This window comes from Anser cygnoides, chromosome 1 (genome assembly GCF_040182565.1).
Source record: "Anser cygnoides isolate HZ-2024a breed goose chromosome 1, Taihu_goose_T2T_genome, whole genome shotgun sequence".
NCBI classification, from domain to species: Eukaryota; Metazoa; Chordata; class Aves; order Anseriformes; family Anatidae; genus Anser; species Anser cygnoides.
In genome coordinates this window covers 143,640,337-143,660,656 of record NC_089873.1, presented here as the reverse complement: position 1 = coordinate 143,660,656, position 20,320 = coordinate 143,640,337, and the positions used below count along the sequence as shown (strand labels likewise).

Genomic DNA, 20,320 nt, shown 5'->3' with positions numbered 1-20,320 from the left:
TAAAGAGCACGGGACATCCAGAAGATCCAGTTCCTCCTTGTGCAGCGGTGTAAACCAAGTGGAATAACCTGGTCACCTTGGTTTTGTGAAAGCAATACATTAAGAAACACACTTACCTGGATGAACACAGTAAAGTATATAACTACAAGTGTAGCAGTAATGAACAAATTTTTCCTTGGAAAGAGGTTCACTGGGAGCAAGAACGCAAGAGAGAAGCTGCTGGCTCCTCGAAGACCACTGTAGGAAATAATGAGTTGGTCTTTCACAGTGAAGGGACACGTTCGGAACTTGTTACTGATATAGAAGAGAGAAAATACACCTAAGAAGGCAAAACAAACAAACAAACCCCAATTATTATTAAGAAAGCAGAAAAAGAAAATATTCAAAGCAAAACAAAACACATTTTGTCTCAGGCAGCAGTTGACAGACCTTCCTTTTCAATTTTTGGTTCTTGTCGTTTCTCTTTGACCAAATATTTAATCTTTGTGTGAAAAAGTCCTAGAAAAGTGTGTGTTTATTAACTGCTTCAAGTTTTAAATTCTCATGTGGGTTTAGAAGTGAGATTAGGGGACAAGATTTACTTCCTGTCTTTATGTTGCACTTCTCTGAAGTGTTCTGGACACAAAATAAACCACTAGATGAGAGTTTTTCCTGTGCCTTCCCTTGCAATGTTTCCTGCTTTCACACAGTGTCTGCCCAAAGTGTTTGAACAATTCTTTACCAACAAATCCTGTGGACAGGTTCACTGAAAGGCAGAGTAATAACATTTTAATTTTTAATCCTCTGGCTTACTGTCTCTGTAATTCTCTGTTTATTTCTCAAATTTCATTTTGCTTTCAGTAAAAGTTAAAATTAATCAGACAGCCTGTGGCTATGTAAGGACTGTTTTACTTTTTTTTTTTTTTTATGGAGTACATTTAGTTATTTGCTTGATTTTCTCTTAATCTACTTGATCATAAGACACAAATATCCTATGATTTGTGTGTAAACTGTTACATTGCTAAAGTAAACATTGAAAATTCATGATAATTACTGGTGTTATTTTACTCTGTATTCACTGATAAATTCAGTGAATTATTTTGGGTAAGGCTAGTAGCTCTATATCATTATTTAGGTTGCTGAATACCACTTCATATAGGACCTTTTTTGATTATTTATGTATGGTAGTTTAACATTGATGGGCAGCTAAGCACCACAACACCAAATCTCTCATTGCCTCTCCTCAGAAGGACCAGGGAAGAAAATATAATGAAAACAAAAGCAAACTTGTGGGTTGAGATAAGGACAGGAAGATCACTCACAGTTACTGTTATGGGCAAAACTGACTCAGCACAGGGAGATTAATGTAATTTATTGCTTATTGCTATCAGACTTGAGCAGTGCAAAGATAAAAGGAAACTACAAACACCTTCCCCCACCCACCCTCTTCTACCTCCTCCCCCCCAAGCAGCAAAGGGGAACGGGGAATGGGGCTACGGTCAGTCCCTTACACTTCGTCTCCACCACTCCTTCACGGTCCCTCTCTGCCCCTGCTCCCCGTGGGGTCCCTCCCACGGGATGCCATCCTTCCCGAACTGAGCCTGCAGGGGCTGCCCACAGGCAGCAGCTCTTCAAGCACTGCTCCCACACGGCTCCGTACCACGGGGTCCATCCATCCCCCAGGAGCAAACTGCTCCAGCACGGGTCCCCCACGGGTGGGCGGCAGCTCCCCCCAGACCCCTGCTCCTGCGTGGGCTCCTCTCCACGGGCTGCAGCTCCGGCCCGGGGCCTGCTCCTGCGGGGGCTCTCCATGGGCCGCAGCCTCCTCCAGGCCACATCCACCTGCTCCACCGGGCGCTCCTCCACGGGCTGCAGCGTGGAGATCTGCTCCGTGTGGGACCCGTGGGCTGCAGGGGGACAGCCTGCTCCACCAGGGGCCTCTCCACAGCCGCAGGGGAACTGCTGCTGCATGCCTGGAGCACCTCCTGCTCTCCTGCTGCACTGACCTTGGTGTCTGCAGGACTGCTTCTCTCACATTGTCTCACTCCTCTCTCCCAGCTGCTGTTGTGCAGCAGGTTTTTCTCTTTCATAAATATGATTCCGAAGAGTCACAACCAGAATCGCATACTGACTCGGCTCTGGCCAGCGGCGGGTCCCTTTTGGAGCCATCTGGCTCTGATCTGACATGGGGCACCTGCTGGGCTCTGCTTACAGAGGCCACCCCTGTAGCACCTCCCAGTACTAAACCCTGGCTGCATAAACCCAATACATTATGCTAGATAATCAACTACTCAGACCGAAACTGTGTTATGTGTCACCCTCAAACCAATTCTTTTTACCTTATTCAAGCTTCAGAGAAAATGATGCAATCATTTTAGCAAACAAGTTCAGGGGAAATATTTTGACCATCCTCTGGAAAGCTCTAGCACTCCCTTTGGTGTTTGAGAGACAAAGGGGCATGTGACAGCAAAGTGTTGTTTTTTTTTTTCCCGTAAACATTTTTTATCTCTTTATTGGAAGGTTATTCCTATATGGACTCCAAAAGGAAGCCTTTAAAAACATACAGGGCACAGTTGGTTAGCAAGGCACAGGATTAGCAAGGAAATATTTAATCATTGCCTTCTTGCTGTCGAACCCACAACAATCACATCACCTTTACAGTTGAGTAATTGTGTCATCACTATATAACAGAACTGTTCCAATGCACCAGAGCCACCTGAGAGATTTAAGAAATAGCACCTTAACCTCAGCTCTTTGATGCCAATGCTTAGTTGGTCCCAAACTCAGAGTATTGTATGTTGGAAATGACCTTTGGAGGTCATCTAGAACAAACTCCTACTCAAAGCAGATCTAATCAAATCAGGTTGCTCGGAGCACTAATCAAGTCTTGAGTACCTTCAAGGTTGTAAAGTTGTGCTGCTGTTATAATATTGGATCATTCTCATGTTAAATGGGTTCCTACTATCTAATTAGAATTTCCCATGTTCTACCTTGTGTCTGTTACCTCTTGTCTTACTGATGGGCACCTCTGAGAAGAGTCTGGATTCATCTTCTCTCTGTTCTCTGATCAGGCTTCATCTTCTCTCTACCCTCTGATCAGGTACTTGTAGACAGCAATAAGGTCTCCTGTGAGCTCTTTCTTTTTCAGGCTGAGCTCTCTCAGGCTTTCCTTGTATATCCAGTGCTCTAGTTCCTGACCAGTTTGGTGACCTCTACTGCACTTGCTCCAGAACCCCCATATCTTTCCTTTACCAGGGAGACAAGAACTGGACACACCCGATACTCTCACCAGTGCTGAATACATGGGAAGAAGCACTTCCTTGGGCCTGCTGCCTACACACTTGCTAGCGTAGCCGAGGATGCAGTTGGCCTTTTTTGTCACAAAGGCACATTTTTGACTTGTGACAAAGCATATTCCACAGTTGGTTCATCAACCACCTGCATCAAGAAATTGTCTTCTACATTTTTGAGAAATCTCCTGGATGTCTCGTATATAGCCATACTGCCCTTCCAACAGATATCGGGGTAGTCAAAGTCTCTCATGAGTACTGGGGCCTGTGACTGTGACACTTTCTACAGAGCCATAAAGAATGGTTCATCTGCCTCCTTCTGTTGATCAAGAGATCTGCAGTAAACACCTGTCAAAACATCAGCTGCACTGGTCTGTCCTCTGATCCTTAAGCACAAACTCTCTGCTGATTCCTCACATTTGCCCACGTATGTCCCACATATAGTTTGACATCCTCTAGGCACTCCTGGCCCAGGACCTTTAGTGTTATACAGCCAGGACCAGAAGCATGCTTTTGTACATTTATTATCCAATTAGTAAGTTAATTACAGAATGCAATTAAATTATTAAGTCCACTTACCCAAAGGCATATAGTTAACTAAAATATCGGCTTCTATATAGGCATAATCATGGTAATATTTTAATTTTGTGTAAAGTTTTCCATTCTTGCTTAATCATAAAACCTGCACTTGGAGACTGGCCTTAAGATTTGTTTGAGTTTGCTTTTTCCCCTTTTTCTGCATGTGGGGATTTATGAAATTAAGTTGACTGTAATGCATGCCTAGTAAATTTGTTATGAAACCGGTTATACCAGTCTGCACAGGCTTTACTAACATACATTTGCACAAAAAGTTTTCCCTCAGAGATGTAGCTTGCCCACAAAAGCTGACTTACTCAGTGCTCGCCAAATGAGGCAGAAAAGCAGAGTGAAGCAAATGAAGGCCCAGTTCCACTCGTGGTTTTTCCCCACTGTAGACACTCCCATGAACACAAAAATCAGGGTCTCACTGACGCTGCTCAGCATCTTCATGAAGTATTTTATTGTCGTATAGGAATTCTGGGAAACATTCTCCTCCACGTATTTCTTCATAGTCACTGCACATGCTGTCATGCTGTACCAGGCAAAACATCATAGATCAGTTACAAACTGTTTTTTAAATTATTATTTTTAATTTTATTTTATTTAAGAACAACTTTTGCCTTCATTACCTGCACTCTCCATCACTGACTTTTAACCTTCCTAATATCATGTAGCATTTTACTTCTTCAGTAACGCTAGCTATTTCGGTGAGAGCATCTTAATGCAGAACTGTGAACCAATTTTGTTTGTAGGAAAAAGGAAGCAAATCAGTCAGCCTCCCTGGGGAGGAAGTGAGGGTATCACATTCCCGTTCAAAGTCCATTTTATTTTGAATGTCTAACACACAACCACCACACAACAAATATTTGAGTCTCAAACAAAGGGCGGTCAATTTCGTACCAGCCTGAGGATAGATCAATTAGAGAGACATAACCTGCCTCTCAGTGATCTTCTCCTTCAAGATGGTGGTGGGAGAATGTGGTTTTAGTTCTCCGCATGGGCCAAAGCCCCTGCTGGCTCCCTTCCAGCTGGGTGGCAGATCAGTAGGACCATATTAAGCTTCAGAAATTCTCATCCCACAGAAACCCACTGCGGGGAAAATTAATTTTCCTACAGATGTGTCCTTCACCCCTTTTAGTTGCTCAGAGTGTGGGGGATGCTCCTAAGGAAGGAAAAGAATCTTTTTCCACATTTTTGCTGTTAATCAAGACTAGAGCCTGCTTCAGAGGTATCAGCCACGATCCAGCACAGATGCTGGTCACGTTCATACTGAGCAGTAGTCTTCAAACAGGACTGCTGAAGATGGTTTCTCTTATCCCCTTCATTTTCCACAGTAGTATGTAGATAGATTCAGTGCTATGGTAGTAATATATTCCATCATCTATCTAGTTTCTCTTGATATTCTTTTAGTCTTTGGGGGTTTCTTGGGATGATATTTTTCTGAACTTGTGAATTCAGAGAATTTTGACTGCTCGTTAAATAAACCTTCATCTAGTTTCTGCTCATTTAATTTCCATTGAAGAAATCTCAAGGGTATTCTGGTAGAAATGAGACATTTAGCAGGTCCAAGAACACTTTAAGACAATGTCGTTAAGCATTAAAGTTTAATACTGTTGACTTTCAAAGACACATGCATAATAGACTTTCATGATCCATGTGACAAATGAATGAATTCCTCAATAATTCAAAAGGGTGACAATAAGTTCCCATTCCTAAAACAAGCAATAATTTCCTCAATGAAGCAGTAAGAATAATGAATCCTAATTATATTAACATTTTTTATTACTAATATTTTCAATGCTCTAATGAAAATAAAAAGTAAGAGGAATAAAGAGCTACATAGTCGTGTGTAACAAATAGGCAGGGAAGCACTATTCTGTGCAGTGCAGGTAGGAAAGGGTCCATGTAGCATTAATGCTCACTATAAAGGTGGTCTAACCCTGCTCATCTAAAGTCACCAGTCACCTTAGAGCAAGTGTGCTGGAGATGCAAAACAAAGCCTAAGATTCAATTCTGTTGTCTAATTGCCCAGAGAAACATATTTCCTACCTAAATACATATTTAATATGGTTAAATATTCTGATCTGCCTTCCAAGGGCAACCCTCCAAAAGTTGGTTTTACAAAGCCAGTTGTGCTCTGAAGCTAACCAAGCCAGGGTTTGACGAGTGGACATGAGCAAATGTACCTGTCTGGAAAGCAACAGCTACACACTTTTATTTATTAAGTTTTAACTAGTTTGTTCTCGATATAGGTAAGAGTTTTCTGGAGATCCCTCTCCTCTGGGAACACCAAGGCCTACGAGATCCCACTGGCTTGTGAGCTCAGAGCCAATGCAAGCCACACCAGCTCCTGCCACCCACCAGCTGGGCAGTCCACAGCACTAGCTGGAGCGTTTGCCACCTCACGGGGTACTCTTTTCTTTACACTTTACCTTTCTGAGGGGTTGTTAGGTGCAGGATCTTTTCCTCTACCAGCAGTCTTCTCCTAATGTTTCTCACTTTTGCCTCCTATTCCTTCCTTTCTCTTCTTCCAGTGATGCTGTTCTAGCATAGTGTAATTCCAGTAAACCACATTAGAACTTACGTTCACAACTATATACAAAAGCAATAACTCTGACTTTTTAAAAATTTTTTTTTTTTTTTACAATTTCCACACTCCTTACTTTTTATTCCTATTGTAATTTGATGGTGATGATTCACAGATTCACAGATTCACAGATTTCTCTAGGTTGGAAGAGACCTCAAGATCATCAAGTCCAACCTCCGACCTAACACTAAGTACTCCACTAAACCATATCCCTAAGCTCTACATCTAAACGTCTTTTAAAGACCTCCAGGGATGGTGACTCCACCACCTCCCTGGGCAGCCCGTTCCAATGCTTAATAACCCTTTCGGTAAAGAAGTACTTCCTAACATCCAACCTAAAACTCCCCTGTCGCAACTTTAGCCCATTCCCCCTCGTCCTATCACTAGGCACGTGGGAGAATAGACCAACCCCCACCTCTCTACAGCCTCCTTTCAGGTAACTGTAGAGAGCGATGAGGTCGCCCCTGAGCCTCCTCTTCTCCAGGCTGAACAAGCCCAGCTCCCTCAGCCGCTCCTCGTAAGACTTGTTCTCCAGACCCCTCACAAGCTTGGTCGCCCTTCTCTGGACTCGCTCGAGCACGTCCATGTCCTTCCTGTAGCGAGGGGCCCAAAACTGAACACAGTACTCGAGGTGCGGCCTCACCAGTGCCGAGTACAGGGGCACAATCACTTCCCTCGACCTGCTGGCCACACTGCTTCTTATACAGGCCAGGATGCCGTTGGCCTTCTTGGCCACCTGAGCACACTGCTGGCTCATATTCAGCCGACTATCCACCAATACTCCCAGGTCCTTCTCGGCCAGGCAGCTTTCCAGCCACTCATCTCCCAGCCTGTAGCTCTGCTTGGGGTTGTTGCAGCCCAGGTGCAGGACCCGGCACTTGGCCTTGTTGAACTTCATGCAGTTGACCTCAGCCCATCGCTCCAGCCTATCCAGATCCTCCTGCAGAGCCTTCCTGCCCTCGAGCAGATCGACACACGCACTTAGCTTGGTGTCGTCTGCAAACTTACTGAGGGTGCACTGGACGCCCTCATCCAGATCATCAATAAAGATATTAAAGAGGACCGGCCCCAGTACCGAGCCCTGGGGGACTCCATTAGTGACCGGCCTCCAACCAGATTTGACTCCATTCACCACAACTCTCTGGGCCCGGCCATCCAGCCAGTTTCTAACCCAGCGAAGCGTACGCCAGTCCAAGCCCCGAGCAGCCAGTTTCTCGAGGAGAATGTTGTGGGGAACGGTGTCAAAAGCCTTAATGCTTAGCAATGCTTAGCAATGCTTAGCAATAAATGCAGACACGCTGGCCTAGTATCAGCCCATTCTCTTACTGAACTGGTCTTACCAGAGGTAGCTGACTACTGCTCGTTCAGGCCCCGAGGAACAGAAAACAGCCAGCTGGTGGCAGCACTGGTCACATTACACAAGTGCAACTTTTTTATTTTATTTTATTTTTTTTTTCAGGCAAAAATCTCCCCAAAATACCAACACAGATATCCACTCCTCAGTACTACATCTATGCCTACACTGAGTATAGGTTGGCTTTTCCTAATTATTGATGCACTTACAGACGCCTTAGAAGCCATTCACTGCAGGTCTCTTGGCTAGATCCTGAACATGATGGTGTTACACTAGCCTCAAGCAAACAACCTACATGAAAGGTTGCCCATTCCCTCAAGAGTGCATCCAAAAAGCCATAAGGAATACTCACGCCAGAATTCCCGAGATGTAAAGGGTTTCAGCGGACAAGTATGACAGGTAGCTGAACATGAAGACCAGCAAAGGTTCAATAGCAGAAACGTTGTGGGTGAATCGAGTCATGAGCGCCGAAACAAATCCAAAGACGATGCCAAACAGCATACCACCCAGCCCCACCACGAAGAAGCGAGCAAAGCCAGCAAGGATGTCGATGGATTCGATCTCTTCATACCTGTGCATCTGGGTGAAGGCGATGAAGATGTTATATAATACCTATGTGCAAAAATAAGGATATAGCAGTTAGATTTCTTCCTGAAACTTGCAAACTTACACATTTTATACATACATATATATGGATATATGTGTGCTAGATATTGCTTTAGACAGATCAGCAAACTAGCAGTTTCAGGTTGCCTCTAGCTAGATAAATACAATTATTAGAGTTCTGTTATTGGAGTTCAATTAGAAGTCTTATGTAATCTAAGTTTTAGTGAGTTGACTTATTGATACAATAATTATAGCCTATCATGATTGACACTGAAAAATCCAGAGTAAATGGCTGTCACAACTGCATTTACACAAATATTCAAAGGAAGCTTTTCCAACCTGGCCGAGAAAGGTCCCAATCTGGCTCTAAACCTCTTTACTTTTAACATTCTCTTTTGGAGTTTCCTTCCATTTCCTTGCCCACCCTGCTCCCTATAAATCCTATGTTAATGTAGCATCATTGTGTGAAGGGGAAGTTCATAGTCTCTCTAACCTCATATGTTTTGGGTTTCATGCCACGTAAACTCCTTCCCAGGAATTCTGTGCCAGTACTCTCAACTTCAAAGTAGGATCTAAAATGCTATGGCACATAAAGGGCTTAAAGACCCTTCATACTTATATTCTGACTAGAAAGCTTGAAACATCAAAAATAAAAAGAAAATAATGTTGGATTACATGACGGATTGAATTCACTATACTTTATAAATTGGTCTGTAAAGATAATTTCATTTATTTTAGATCAGATAAGTTTACCATACTTATATTATTAATAATTTCTCTCATTCAGAAATTCATGATGAAAAATCTTCAGTATGTTCCTCTTTCATCCATTATTTAAAAACTAATCCAAAGTCTCCACGGGAATGAATGGGGTAGTGATAAAAATTTCTTAGAAGCTGCTGACAGTTGGTTGTCATTAAGTCCTGTCAGATCTATTTACAGGAAATGTCTAACATGTGAAAGTCACCTTTCAGTTTTCAAGAGAATTTTAGGAACATCTAAAGACACCACTTCTCCATAGCTCTTGCACCAAAGTATAAGTTCCATAACACAAAACAGAGCAAAATAATTTATCTGTTTTTCTTTGGTCTTTCTTCTTCATATAGTTAATTTCAGAAGAGCGTTAAGAAGATTAAAGCAGATATTTGCAGGTAGAGGATTCAAGCTTATTAAGATAATAATTATTCCCCAGCTACTGTGCAATCTTAAATTGCTGCTGGGAACATACAACCCTGAGCTGTCACAAAGTCTGTTCTCCGGGAGGCTCACTGATAATATTTCTGGGGGACAGACACAGCACAACAAAATATTTCATGTGAAAGCATCCCAAAGTAAATAGTCATAGCTGTTTTTCCTGATGAATATGTATGAAATTAGGTTCTTCAGTGACATGTAAGGAAAAGAGGGTTCAAAGCAAGCAAAATTTCCCATATTTACTATGCAGTGTTTAATTACAAAGCCTGTTCTCCTGTTCTCTGTTCCCTCTTTCTTGCTGACTTCAACCTCTTTCTAATACATGTGATTCCTTATAAATGATATCAAGGTAGTGATCCATGCTCACTTTTGAAGAAGGCAATTTATCATCAGCAAATGATTTAGTAAGTTTGTCTCTCCTTTTCTGCCTCCTAAAGTAGCTATACAATATAAGTGAATTTGCACAAAAATGGTACTTATTGAAATATGACATAATTTCCATTTTTTTGTAATGTGCTTTGTGGAAGCAAACTATTCTTTGCAACAACCTGCACTGGACATCACACAAGTAAGGCCCCATGTAAATGTTGCTTAGCTAAGTTACCTTGCAGTGTTTCTAGCAAATGAGGTACTATAATTCTTTATAGAATCATAGAATAATAGAATGATTTGTGTTGGAAGGGAAATTAAAGCCCGTCTAGTTCCAACTCTTCTGCCCTCGGCAGGGACACCTCCCACAAGACCAGGTTGCCCAAAGCCCCATCCAGCCTGGCCTTTAACACCTCCAGGGATGGAGCATCCACAGCTTTCCTGGGCAACCTGTTCCAGGGCCTCACCACTCTCATAGTAAAGAATTTCTTCCCTATATCTAACATAAATCTCCCACGTTTTAGTTTAAAGCCATTACCCCTTGTCCTATCACTACACACCCTGACAAAAAGTCCCTCCCCAGCTTTCCTGCAGGCCTACTTTAGGTACTGGAAGGCTGCTGTAAGGTCTCCCCAGAGCCTTCTCTTCTCCAGGCTGAACAACCCCAACTCTCTCAGCTTGTCTTCACAGGAGAGGTGCTCCAGCCAACTAATCATCCTTGTGGCCTTCCTCTGAACTCACTCTAATACTTCCATGTCCTTCTTGTGCTGGGGGCCCCAGAGCTGAACGCAATGCTCCATGTGGGGTCTCATGAGAGCAGAGTAGAGGAGGACAATCACCTCCCTCACCCTGCTGGCCACACTTCTTTTGATGCACTCTAGGAAATTGTTGGCTTTCTGGGCTGCAAGCGCACATTGCTGGCTCATGTTGAGTTTTTCATTAACCAACACCTCCAAGTTCTTCTCCTCAGTGCTTCTTTCAATCCATTCTCTGGACAGCCTGTCTTATTTATATGGAAGGAAAGCCTGAATCAGCTTAGGATGCCTTGGTTCGCTCACAAAGGAGGTATAGATTGATAGTTGGCCTCATTTAACAAATTTGTGAATGTCATATTTCGGTGGGTTTTGTTTTTTTTGGAGGGGGCATTATCATGTAGTGATATGCCACTGGGTGACTGATAGAGCCAGGGAGAGGAAGAGAGAGCGTGACACTGTTGCCCACAGGGTGCCTCCTCTGGGACTGGGTTCCCCGCTCCAGCTGCTGCTTTGTCAGCCTACGTGACACATTGCATACAGTATTCACATCGGAAACATTGGAAGCAAAGATTTTCAAGTGGCTGTCTTAACCACCAACATAGACAGCCTTGAAAACTCTTTTTTCCTCTCTCTGACCACATGAATTTTATTTTATTCTCAACTTCAGTGGCAGGGGCAGAGAGTATCTCCATCCTTCTCGCTAACACCCACACACCCAGTGGTCAAAGCCTTCCCCAGAAACATCAGGGACATAAATTCAAGCCCCTTCAAACAGAGAAATTATTTTTACTTTGGTCTCCATTATGCAGGAGATTTCTTTAACTGTTCTGTGGCTGCATACAAGGAGGAGCTGATGCCATTGGAGAAATGGTCACTGCAGCTTCATTTTGATTATGGTGTGGTATATAGGTGTTCTCAGAGTTTCTAAAATCAAGCCCCAGAGACGAAGTAGTCAGGGGAAATGTTCAGTTTTCTGATGCATACAGGTGCTCAGCTCCTTTCAAGATAGAAATGGTCTGGTCATAAGCAAGGGCACAGCTTCAGAAGCTTGAAAGACTTTGCAGCAAGATCAGGGTTCTCCATTTGTGTTCAACATTTGAATGAAATCTGCACTGAATTTACCGACAACACTGTTTTGGATGGGGTTTTGAAATTCCACTAATGTATGATACACACTGGAACCAGTCCTGTTGCTGTCTACACAACGGTACTGATGTAGACATTCTAATGATAAAAGTTTGCTCAGGAGAAGCTATTGGGAAAAGAAACAACAGGCCCTGGAACCTTCTTGTTCCATCGACAGATATAGCCCATCTGCATAGAATGAGACAAGGTACAAATGGGTACAAGGATACAGTTATCATCTTCTGTTCCAGTACCTTCAGTCAAATGAATAAATAACTTATAATTCAACAGTCAATTAGTTTAGGAATTTTTAATACCAAGATATTAAACTAAATATGGGAGAGGGGGAGCTATTGTTGCCTCAGTTATAACGCACAAGTTCAGCAAAAATCACACCTGTTTGTCCTGCTGGGGAGAAAATGTTCAAGCTGATAAACAGGCTGGAGAGAACCAGGGGATATTTGTATTTAAACAATAGAAAAAAATATATGTATTCAATATATCTTGGTGATATTAGCTTTTAAACACATTGAGTTAACTCGAAAGAAACTGTTAAGAGAGAAATAGTGAGGAAATGGTAAGATAAGACAGCCAAGGTAAACAGTTTTAAAGACTTTAAAATAGCAAGTGGAGTATCAGGGAGGAAAAGAAACCTATTGGGATCCGTCCAAATGAGAAGTTTGATCTTCTCTGACATAAAGTCAGGTAGAGACTTTGGAAACCTTCACACCCAGAAAAAGTCTGAGAGGTGGCTGATGCAGAGATGTGCCAGCAGGAGCTGACAAACTGATTGCAACGTAGCTGCTGTGAGAAGAGACCAGTGATGAGGTGCATGGGGCAATGGGAACTCACTCACACCGATGTAGCAAGCCCTTTTATTTCTTTTGCTAACACCACCTTGTACTGTGGAGGAATGCCTAAATACCACTGTTTTTAAGGACTTCCTGGTACTGCAGATTTGTGCTGTAACAGGATCCTGACTGAAAGCTCACGTAAATGCCATCGTGACTAGGACCCACATTGTAAACACATGGGAACAAAAGGAAGACAGGGTAGAGAACCAGTCAGAAAATGGACCAAACAAGTTCTTCCAGAGTGAGGAACAGGCATTAAGTTCTGAAGTAGATAGATAAATTTTGCATTATTTTGTTTGCTTGTTTGTTGTTACCGCTGTAACACATTAACAGTATGCATGCAAAGTTAAGTAACATTTGTAACATCCCTTAATCATCAGCCCTACATCTCTGATTTACCAATATAAGGATTTATGATCGATAGGCTGTGGCTGCAAGAAATTACTTCATTCCTTTTCCTTTTCACATTACTCATGAGCTTCACTTCTCCCATGAAGCCTTTCAGCAGTGAACTCTGTACAGATTTAACAAGTCCAGGTTGTGCTGTACCTCATGTATAATAGTATCTGAATAGTTTGTGTTTTAGATTCCTGTGATTTAAATTCTGTAAAGATCATATCTAGCAAAACTCCTTAACCTGCAGTTAATTTTCAGTGCATGAACAGTCCTCTTGGCTTCTGTGCAATGAATTTCCTGTTTGAAATTTCTTGCTTGAAAAACATGCAAGTTCTAAGTGTTTTGGTCAAATGTGGCCCACAGCTAGAATTTCATGTTGCTCCAAGTTTTAGTATAACTATAGAGAAAGTGATGAATGTATTAGCAAAATGAGCTCTGTTTAATAAATAAATAAATGAAACAACAACAACAAAACTATTTTCCTATTAAAAATAGAAAAAATCTCTTTGTTTCTGGACACTTGAGATAAGATACCCAAGAAAGATGAATGCTTGTCAGATGACATTTTTTTTACTGATAGAAATAGACTTATGTGAAGTAATTCATGGGTTTTGGAATTCCTGTCTAAGGTCTCTGGAAAAAAATCTTAGAAGGAGAGGAGGGATTGAGGCCACCAGAGACTGCACACATCTGGCTTTTTTTTTGTTTAAATAAATGCTCTCTAAGGCATGGAACATGGGAAGGTCTCTTGTACTGCTAGCCCTGCTGTCCTCAGTCCTTAAGGAGTACAATTTTCTATTTATTTGCTTGCACAATATTGAGTATGTTCCTAGGTCTTACACAGGTCCTATCAGCAAAATAAGCTTTTGCTTATCCATTCACTTCAGTGAATGCAAGAATAGGGTGTGTTTCCAATATCTAGAAGCAGTAATAATAATAATATCAGAAGCAGTATCTCTTTCAGAAGCTCTAAAACAGCATGTTTTTGTAAGGGTTAATTTAAAATGTAGTGTTTACATATATTAAAATTAGTTGTGGGTTGACAGTGGAATATATGGTAAATAATGTGTCTAAGATTTCTGCAGAGCTGCTCTTGCCCTATGTCCAATAAACCTACAAGCAATAAGGGCCCAAAGAGAGGAAGACAAGGAATGGAAAGAAACTCACCACAGTTATGCCATCATTTAGCAATGACTCTCCAAAAATCATCATATAAAGCTGCTCATTAACAGAGGCTTCTTCAAAAACTTCCAGAGCTGCCACAGGATCCACAGCCGAAATCATGCTGCCAAAGAGCAGGTTCTGCAGCAGGTTCAGGTCGGTCAGGCCAAAGGCTTCAATCTGGCACACACCATAGAGGGAGAGGCCAATCCCAAATGAGTTCAGCAGAGATCCCAGCACAGACCACCACAGGATGGACCCAAAGTTTTCAAAAAATGGACGAGTTGGCATGAAATAGCCCTCTTCCAGGACAATAGGTGGAAGGAGATACAAGAAATAAATACTTGTGTTCATCACTGGTGGGGATTTGTGATCGGTACCAAAGATGATCGCGCCAACCAGTGCTCCGATGGCAATCAGGATGCAGCTTTCAGGCATGAGTCTTGGTAATCGGTGGTAGAGATGGAAACCTTAAACAAAACACTGGGGTATTACTCAAGTTTAAATTAACCTGGTGTCAGACATGTTTTGCCTGCTTTTGAACATTTTGTCTGCGGATGACCAGGTTCTGCTCTTAGGATTGCAGTTGTAACTGTAGAGACAGTACCATTCCCTTCAAAATGAAACATGACTTGTATCATTACAAGAAAGGAAGAGTTTGGCCACAAATCTCTTCTCATCCCCCTTCCTAGCTGTCAATTTCTGAACAAGTGTGCTTCAGTCTAAGCTTCATTACTAGAAATGCAAAAACATCTTCAAAAAAACACTGTGCAATTTGGAAATAGTATATTCTTAAAATTTCTTCAAATATCCTTGCTGAACAACAGCTGCTACCACCAAGCCTCTGGGGCGCAGTATGTCCTGCCATCCCAAAGAGCCTCTCCATCCCTGGCCATGTGTTCGAAGGCTGCTCCCACCAGTGCTGAGGAGGATTCCTGGCTGCAGAGCTACTGCTGGATTTGGGCTGACCAGGAACCTGGAGAAGCCCAAGGGAGCAGCTCGGATGCCAAGGTCTGTTCAGCCCTTTTCAATTCCAGAAGTCCCCCGAAGCATTTCACAGACTCCAGATGACCCACAGACTGAGGAAGTGAATACTCATGAATACCACAATATACAAAGCAGCTCAGTTATCAACAGGAACCAAGCCACAGCTGCATAACACTTTCTACAAGCTGATTAACCTAGCTTTTCTGGGAATTGGTTTTTCTACATAAAGTAAACAGCACTCTGTAAAGAACCTGATGAGTTTAGTGAAACAAAACCAAGGGTTTCAGCAGAGCTGAAAGAACTACTGACAGCCATCAAATAACAGAAAATAAAGGATCCCTATTATTTTTTTTTTCCTCATAAAAAATAAAGCTTCAGACCACACTACAAATGAAGTGGGCTAAAGTTTTTTCCACTCAGAAAAGTTTATCTTGCATGTTTACAGCCAAATTCTCCTTTCTACTCCAGGGGAAAAAAAAAAAAAAAGTCATATTTAAACTGCTTGTGGGAACAACGCCTGGCCAACTGGCTGCCTGGACAGTGCCTCGGTGAAAGTTAGTCAACATGAGAAGGAGCTCGTCAACAGTAACATGGCACAGAGAGTTACACGCAGCTCATTGCCACAGTGTGCCTCCACTTAAAAATATAGATATAGCCAGGCTGTTTTACAGAGAAAGGGTGACACTTAGCATATAAAAGTTATGGATGTGAATCTCCTCTTAGCTACCTTGATGTCCTACTGCTGTGTGTTCATATAATCCTTCTCAATTGACATGAATATTGATACCAATACTGAGATAACATCTAACAATAGCTCATCTAGTTGCCGGATCAGGAACTGTACAATCATATTGTGAATGAGAGGTGCCTCATCTAGAAACGTAGGGAGTTGCTCAGAGTTTACAAGAATGAGAACAAGACAAATACACCCATAAACAGGCAGCCAGCTTTAGATGGCCCTGCCAAGCTGGGAGGTTAGACCAGATGACCTCCAGAGGTACCTTCCAACTTCAACCATTCCACGATTCTGTGTGAAATCCAACGCCTCTGTTTCCACAGCTGAAGCGAGGTCAACTTTCATCCCATAACTCTGCAGCTAATGACATGACTGTATTTCTGTGATGTTAGACTTATGCTCAAAAGTAAAGGAAAAGAAAAACATTCTTTTGAATTTTAAAATTATTTATTTGGGAGACTGTGTTTTTTACCAAAAAGTATACTATAATCATAACACTACTCATCTTCTATTTTAATTTAAAGAAAATAAATAAAAAATCATGTTCAAGTCTTCTGTCAGTTTTACAGAATAAGGGGATTATTTCTCCTTTCATTATGTCAGAAATGTTTCCTACCTTGAAATTCTGAAATGCAAAAAGGAGATTAAACTTGAAGGTGACATTGGAAAAAAAATAACAATTTGAAAATCTTCTTCCGTTGGCAGCCAGATTATTCAAACTAATTCTTTCTCCCAAGTAAATTTGAAGTCAACAGCTCCACAATTTTCAACAACAACAACAAAAAAGTTGGTTGGAAAATTCCCAGCAAAGGAACAGGTCTGTCTGGGAGGTGTCACAAAATTCTAAAGTTACCTTATTTCTTGCTCGGAACAAGAATATAGAGTAGATGTGCCTTATAGCAATTCCTGTGCTTTTGCAGGTGATGAATAAAGAAATTAGTCATGCTCACCGCTAACACAGTCTGCTCATGCAATAACAACAAACCTGATTTGTAAAAAAAAAAAAAAATATATTATTACTTTAGCAGTCAAGATATCTGTTTGTAGGATTTGGACTCAGACCATCATCTACTGTGAAACTTGTGAATCATGGTCAGTGGCAATGATATTTAACAATTGTGTGACTATGACATGAAAACTGTACATCTTCAGGCCACTTCCAGAAAATCATCAGTACCACTTACCAGCCTATTCTACAGCAATGTTTGAAAATCCCATTGAACTTCAAAGGGGCAGGGAAATCACCTGTATGCAGCTCTTCACATTATTGACAACTTCTTCATTTATTTCATACTGCTGCTTTAGTTGAAAGGCCAAATCCAAGTTAAGCCTGGCCATATAGATGCATAAGACACACGGTGAGCCATTTTTGCTGTATTAATTGCAATCTCTGCGTCTCCATGAGTTGTCTCTCTTCATTCAAATACCTACACAGAGCCCCCATAGAAGCTAGACGTATTGGTATATCTTCAAGAGGCTTTTATGCTACTTCTCCAATGACCTACACCTCTCAGACTGACTCTTTCCTCTGATATTACTTTCTGATCAACTTTAAACAACAACAATTTAAAGCAAAAACTCATAGGGAAATGTTTCATATTATTCACATGACAGAAGAGTTCTTCCCACTTTCCTCTCCCCCAAAGTAAGTACGTCTGAAGTTTCAGTCATCTGTGTTTTTATTTCTACAGCTGTGTCGGATTGTATAGTCTGATATCTTATGATATTTAATGAACGGAACAAAGAATAGACAGCACGGTGTAGAGGACATCTATTACTACTAGTTAACGTAGACAACCTAAGAGATATGAAGGTGAGAGGTTATATATTTACTTAAATAAGTTGGAAGCATTCAGAAGGTGAAATTTTGTCATTGTTCTATCACAGTCTTTTCTTTCCAGGATGGATAAAAACAATCCCAGGCACAAAAATGCATGCAGGGTACTTGGTTACATGGTGTGTTTTTAAACTTTTGCCAACAAAGAACCCAAGATACCATTTTTACTTACCTATTTTTGCAAAAGAAGCAAGAAGTATCCAAAGAGTAACTTCATAGGGAATTTGCACATAGTTATAGTCCAGTGTGAAAACTTGTAACCTCTTCTCTTGTAAAGAACCAACAGCATCCTCATGGTCAGGTTCATAGTGAGGCAACAACCTACTGCTCGGCTTGGGCTCATCCAAAGAAGCAGCAGCAGGAGGGCATAGCAAAGTCAACAGCAGCAACAGCAGCCAATTCAAAAGCTTCGCATGTGTGAGTGCAGGACAGCCCATGTCTAGGGCTGTGACCCTCTTTTATTACAGTTGTAGCGTATGGTGGGTGCGTGAAGGAATGCAGTAATCACGCCTGTCGATTCACACTTCTAATAGACACAGCCACTTCTTCCTCAGGACTGCTTCATTTTCCTATTAGAGGTCATTTAAAAAACCCTGACGTGCCTGCGCTGTTCCTTGTGTTACAGATGGACGTGGAGTTTATATGAAGATACCAGTTCTGCAGGTTCCTGAGACCCAGATAAACCCTAGATACAGCATCACTGTGTTAAAGTGTAAAGTCCTTCCCAGCTACATCATTTTTCCAGCTATTCTGACTTTTTTTTTCCCCAATTAAAAAAAAAAAAAAGTGCATCAGTGTGCATCTTTCAGGCAGTAAGCACAGCACAAGTAAATAGTATCAGATAGGTAGGAGAGACTCCATACCTTCCTCTCCTGCCTTCACTCCCCGTCTGCCTCCCCAGAGCAGCTGGCACCTCAGGTACCACACTTGGCACTGCTCACTGCTCCTGTCTCACCTTGTAACAAAACCATTTGGTGTGCAAATAAATGTACTCCGCACGGTTTACAGTAGGGACATCTGGTGGAGGACTAAGCAAATTACGTTCTCATTTAGAAATTTTTTCTCTCTCTTAAATGCACTTATTTAAGTTAACACATAACAAATTTTGTTCTAAAAAAAAAAAAAAAAAGTGGAAGATGTGAGTCAGATCACATGCCTAAAACTGGATGCTGAGTACTCTTGTGTTTAACGTTTGTTTTAACCATGCTAGCAAGGCATATACTGGACAACCACATTATCCTCCTCCAGCAAGACACTCATCATTATGGAACATTTTTAAAAGGTCAGTACCTCCCCCAGAAGAGCTATCATGTTTAGTGTTAGGCTAACAAAGCATTCAAGCACAGTAGTGCCGAGTAAAAGCTGCTAAAGCCTGCATTGCTTACATTAGAAGTGAGAAAATTTCATGTACTGCCAATTACTCCTTTTACACCCACTGATCTGATTGTGTTGGAAAACAATGATGAATCTCCCAGGCTGTTGGGTTACCTCTACATTAGCATGCACTGCAACCTAGTGAGAGCAGAGATGAACTCTAAAGCAACCAGTGCTGAGGACTCTGCATCCTTACCTCATGTTTGGAAGGGGATTTCTTTAAACTAGATCTCAGCTGGTTCCACAGACCGAAGGTTCCCTCATGGGTGGACAACTCCACTTGATTTTTTTTGTGGAAAGGGATCCAGTTTGTGCACTCTGCAATGCTCTCAAGTGCAAAGCAAAAAGTGAAAGGCAACAAGTGGTGGCAACTGGGAAATTTGCTTCAAAAGCTTATCATGATCTGAACTAAAACCCCAACGCAGATGCAACTTCAATGTCAAAATTTTCTCCAGTGCAGCCAGTGATACTGGTTGATGTTTTATCTCTATGAGTGGCACTATCTTCTGCTTCTGTCCCAAAGTACCACCAACAGTCCTCCTGTCCTCCCACTGAAAGCTTTGAACCCAACACAAAATTAGGTAGGAGAATCAGGCCTGCTTGCAAAGCAGTCGGTTTTTTTTTTGTTGTTTTTTTTTTTGTTTGTTTGTTTTTGTTTTGTTTTGTTTTGTTTTAAATCCTGATCCTGCTCAGATTTTCTTAACTGCATTTCACTTACTTAGAGCCATACACACAGACTGCAAGCTGTTTTGCAGGTAAGTGATATGAACCCTGGTGAGCTAGCAGCCAGACATCTGTAAGGGAGAGGTAACTACTTCAGAGTCCCTGGAAGCCTACTAGCTGTGACAACCATGCGGTTTACAACCGTGATGCACCCATAGTACCAACAGGTTCAGTGGGACCCGTGAGTGAACACTGCCACACTGTGCAGACATTTCTGAGAGTGAAATATTTCACTGCTTGTATAAACACTTTCTCCCATTGCAGGAAGGGTGAAGGTGCCTGGGATCACTCCTTACACAACATTCCTTCTTCTCTCGACTGCTTCAGCATACCCAGTTGTGGCAACCTCCCAGAGCTTTCATCCTTGGTACTCTTACAGGAGGAGGTAACTCCTTTATAGAGTTTGGATTTGTT

General features: G+C 41.8%; 1 protein-coding gene across 1 annotated transcript in view; it reads right to left on the bottom strand.

Moving 5' to 3' along the window:
* Window positions 1-20,209, bottom strand: part of SLC9A4 (solute carrier family 9 member A4) — a 38,734-nt gene extending 18,525 nt beyond the window's left edge. Inside the window, exons 1-5 of the mRNA XM_013190203.3 lie at window positions 17,982-20,209; window positions 14,256-14,719; window positions 8,142-8,401; window positions 4,163-4,380; window positions 117-319 (exon numbers count right to left, since the gene is read on the bottom strand). Coding sequence (XP_013045657.2) covers window positions 117-319; window positions 4,163-4,380; window positions 8,142-8,401; window positions 14,256-14,719; window positions 17,982-18,246 — 1,410 coding nt within the window. The 5' untranslated portion in view covers window positions 18,247-20,209. The remainder of the gene's footprint in view (window positions 1-116; window positions 320-4,162; window positions 4,381-8,141; window positions 8,402-14,255; window positions 14,720-17,981) is intronic.
* Window positions 20,210-20,320: the final 111 nt, after the last annotated feature.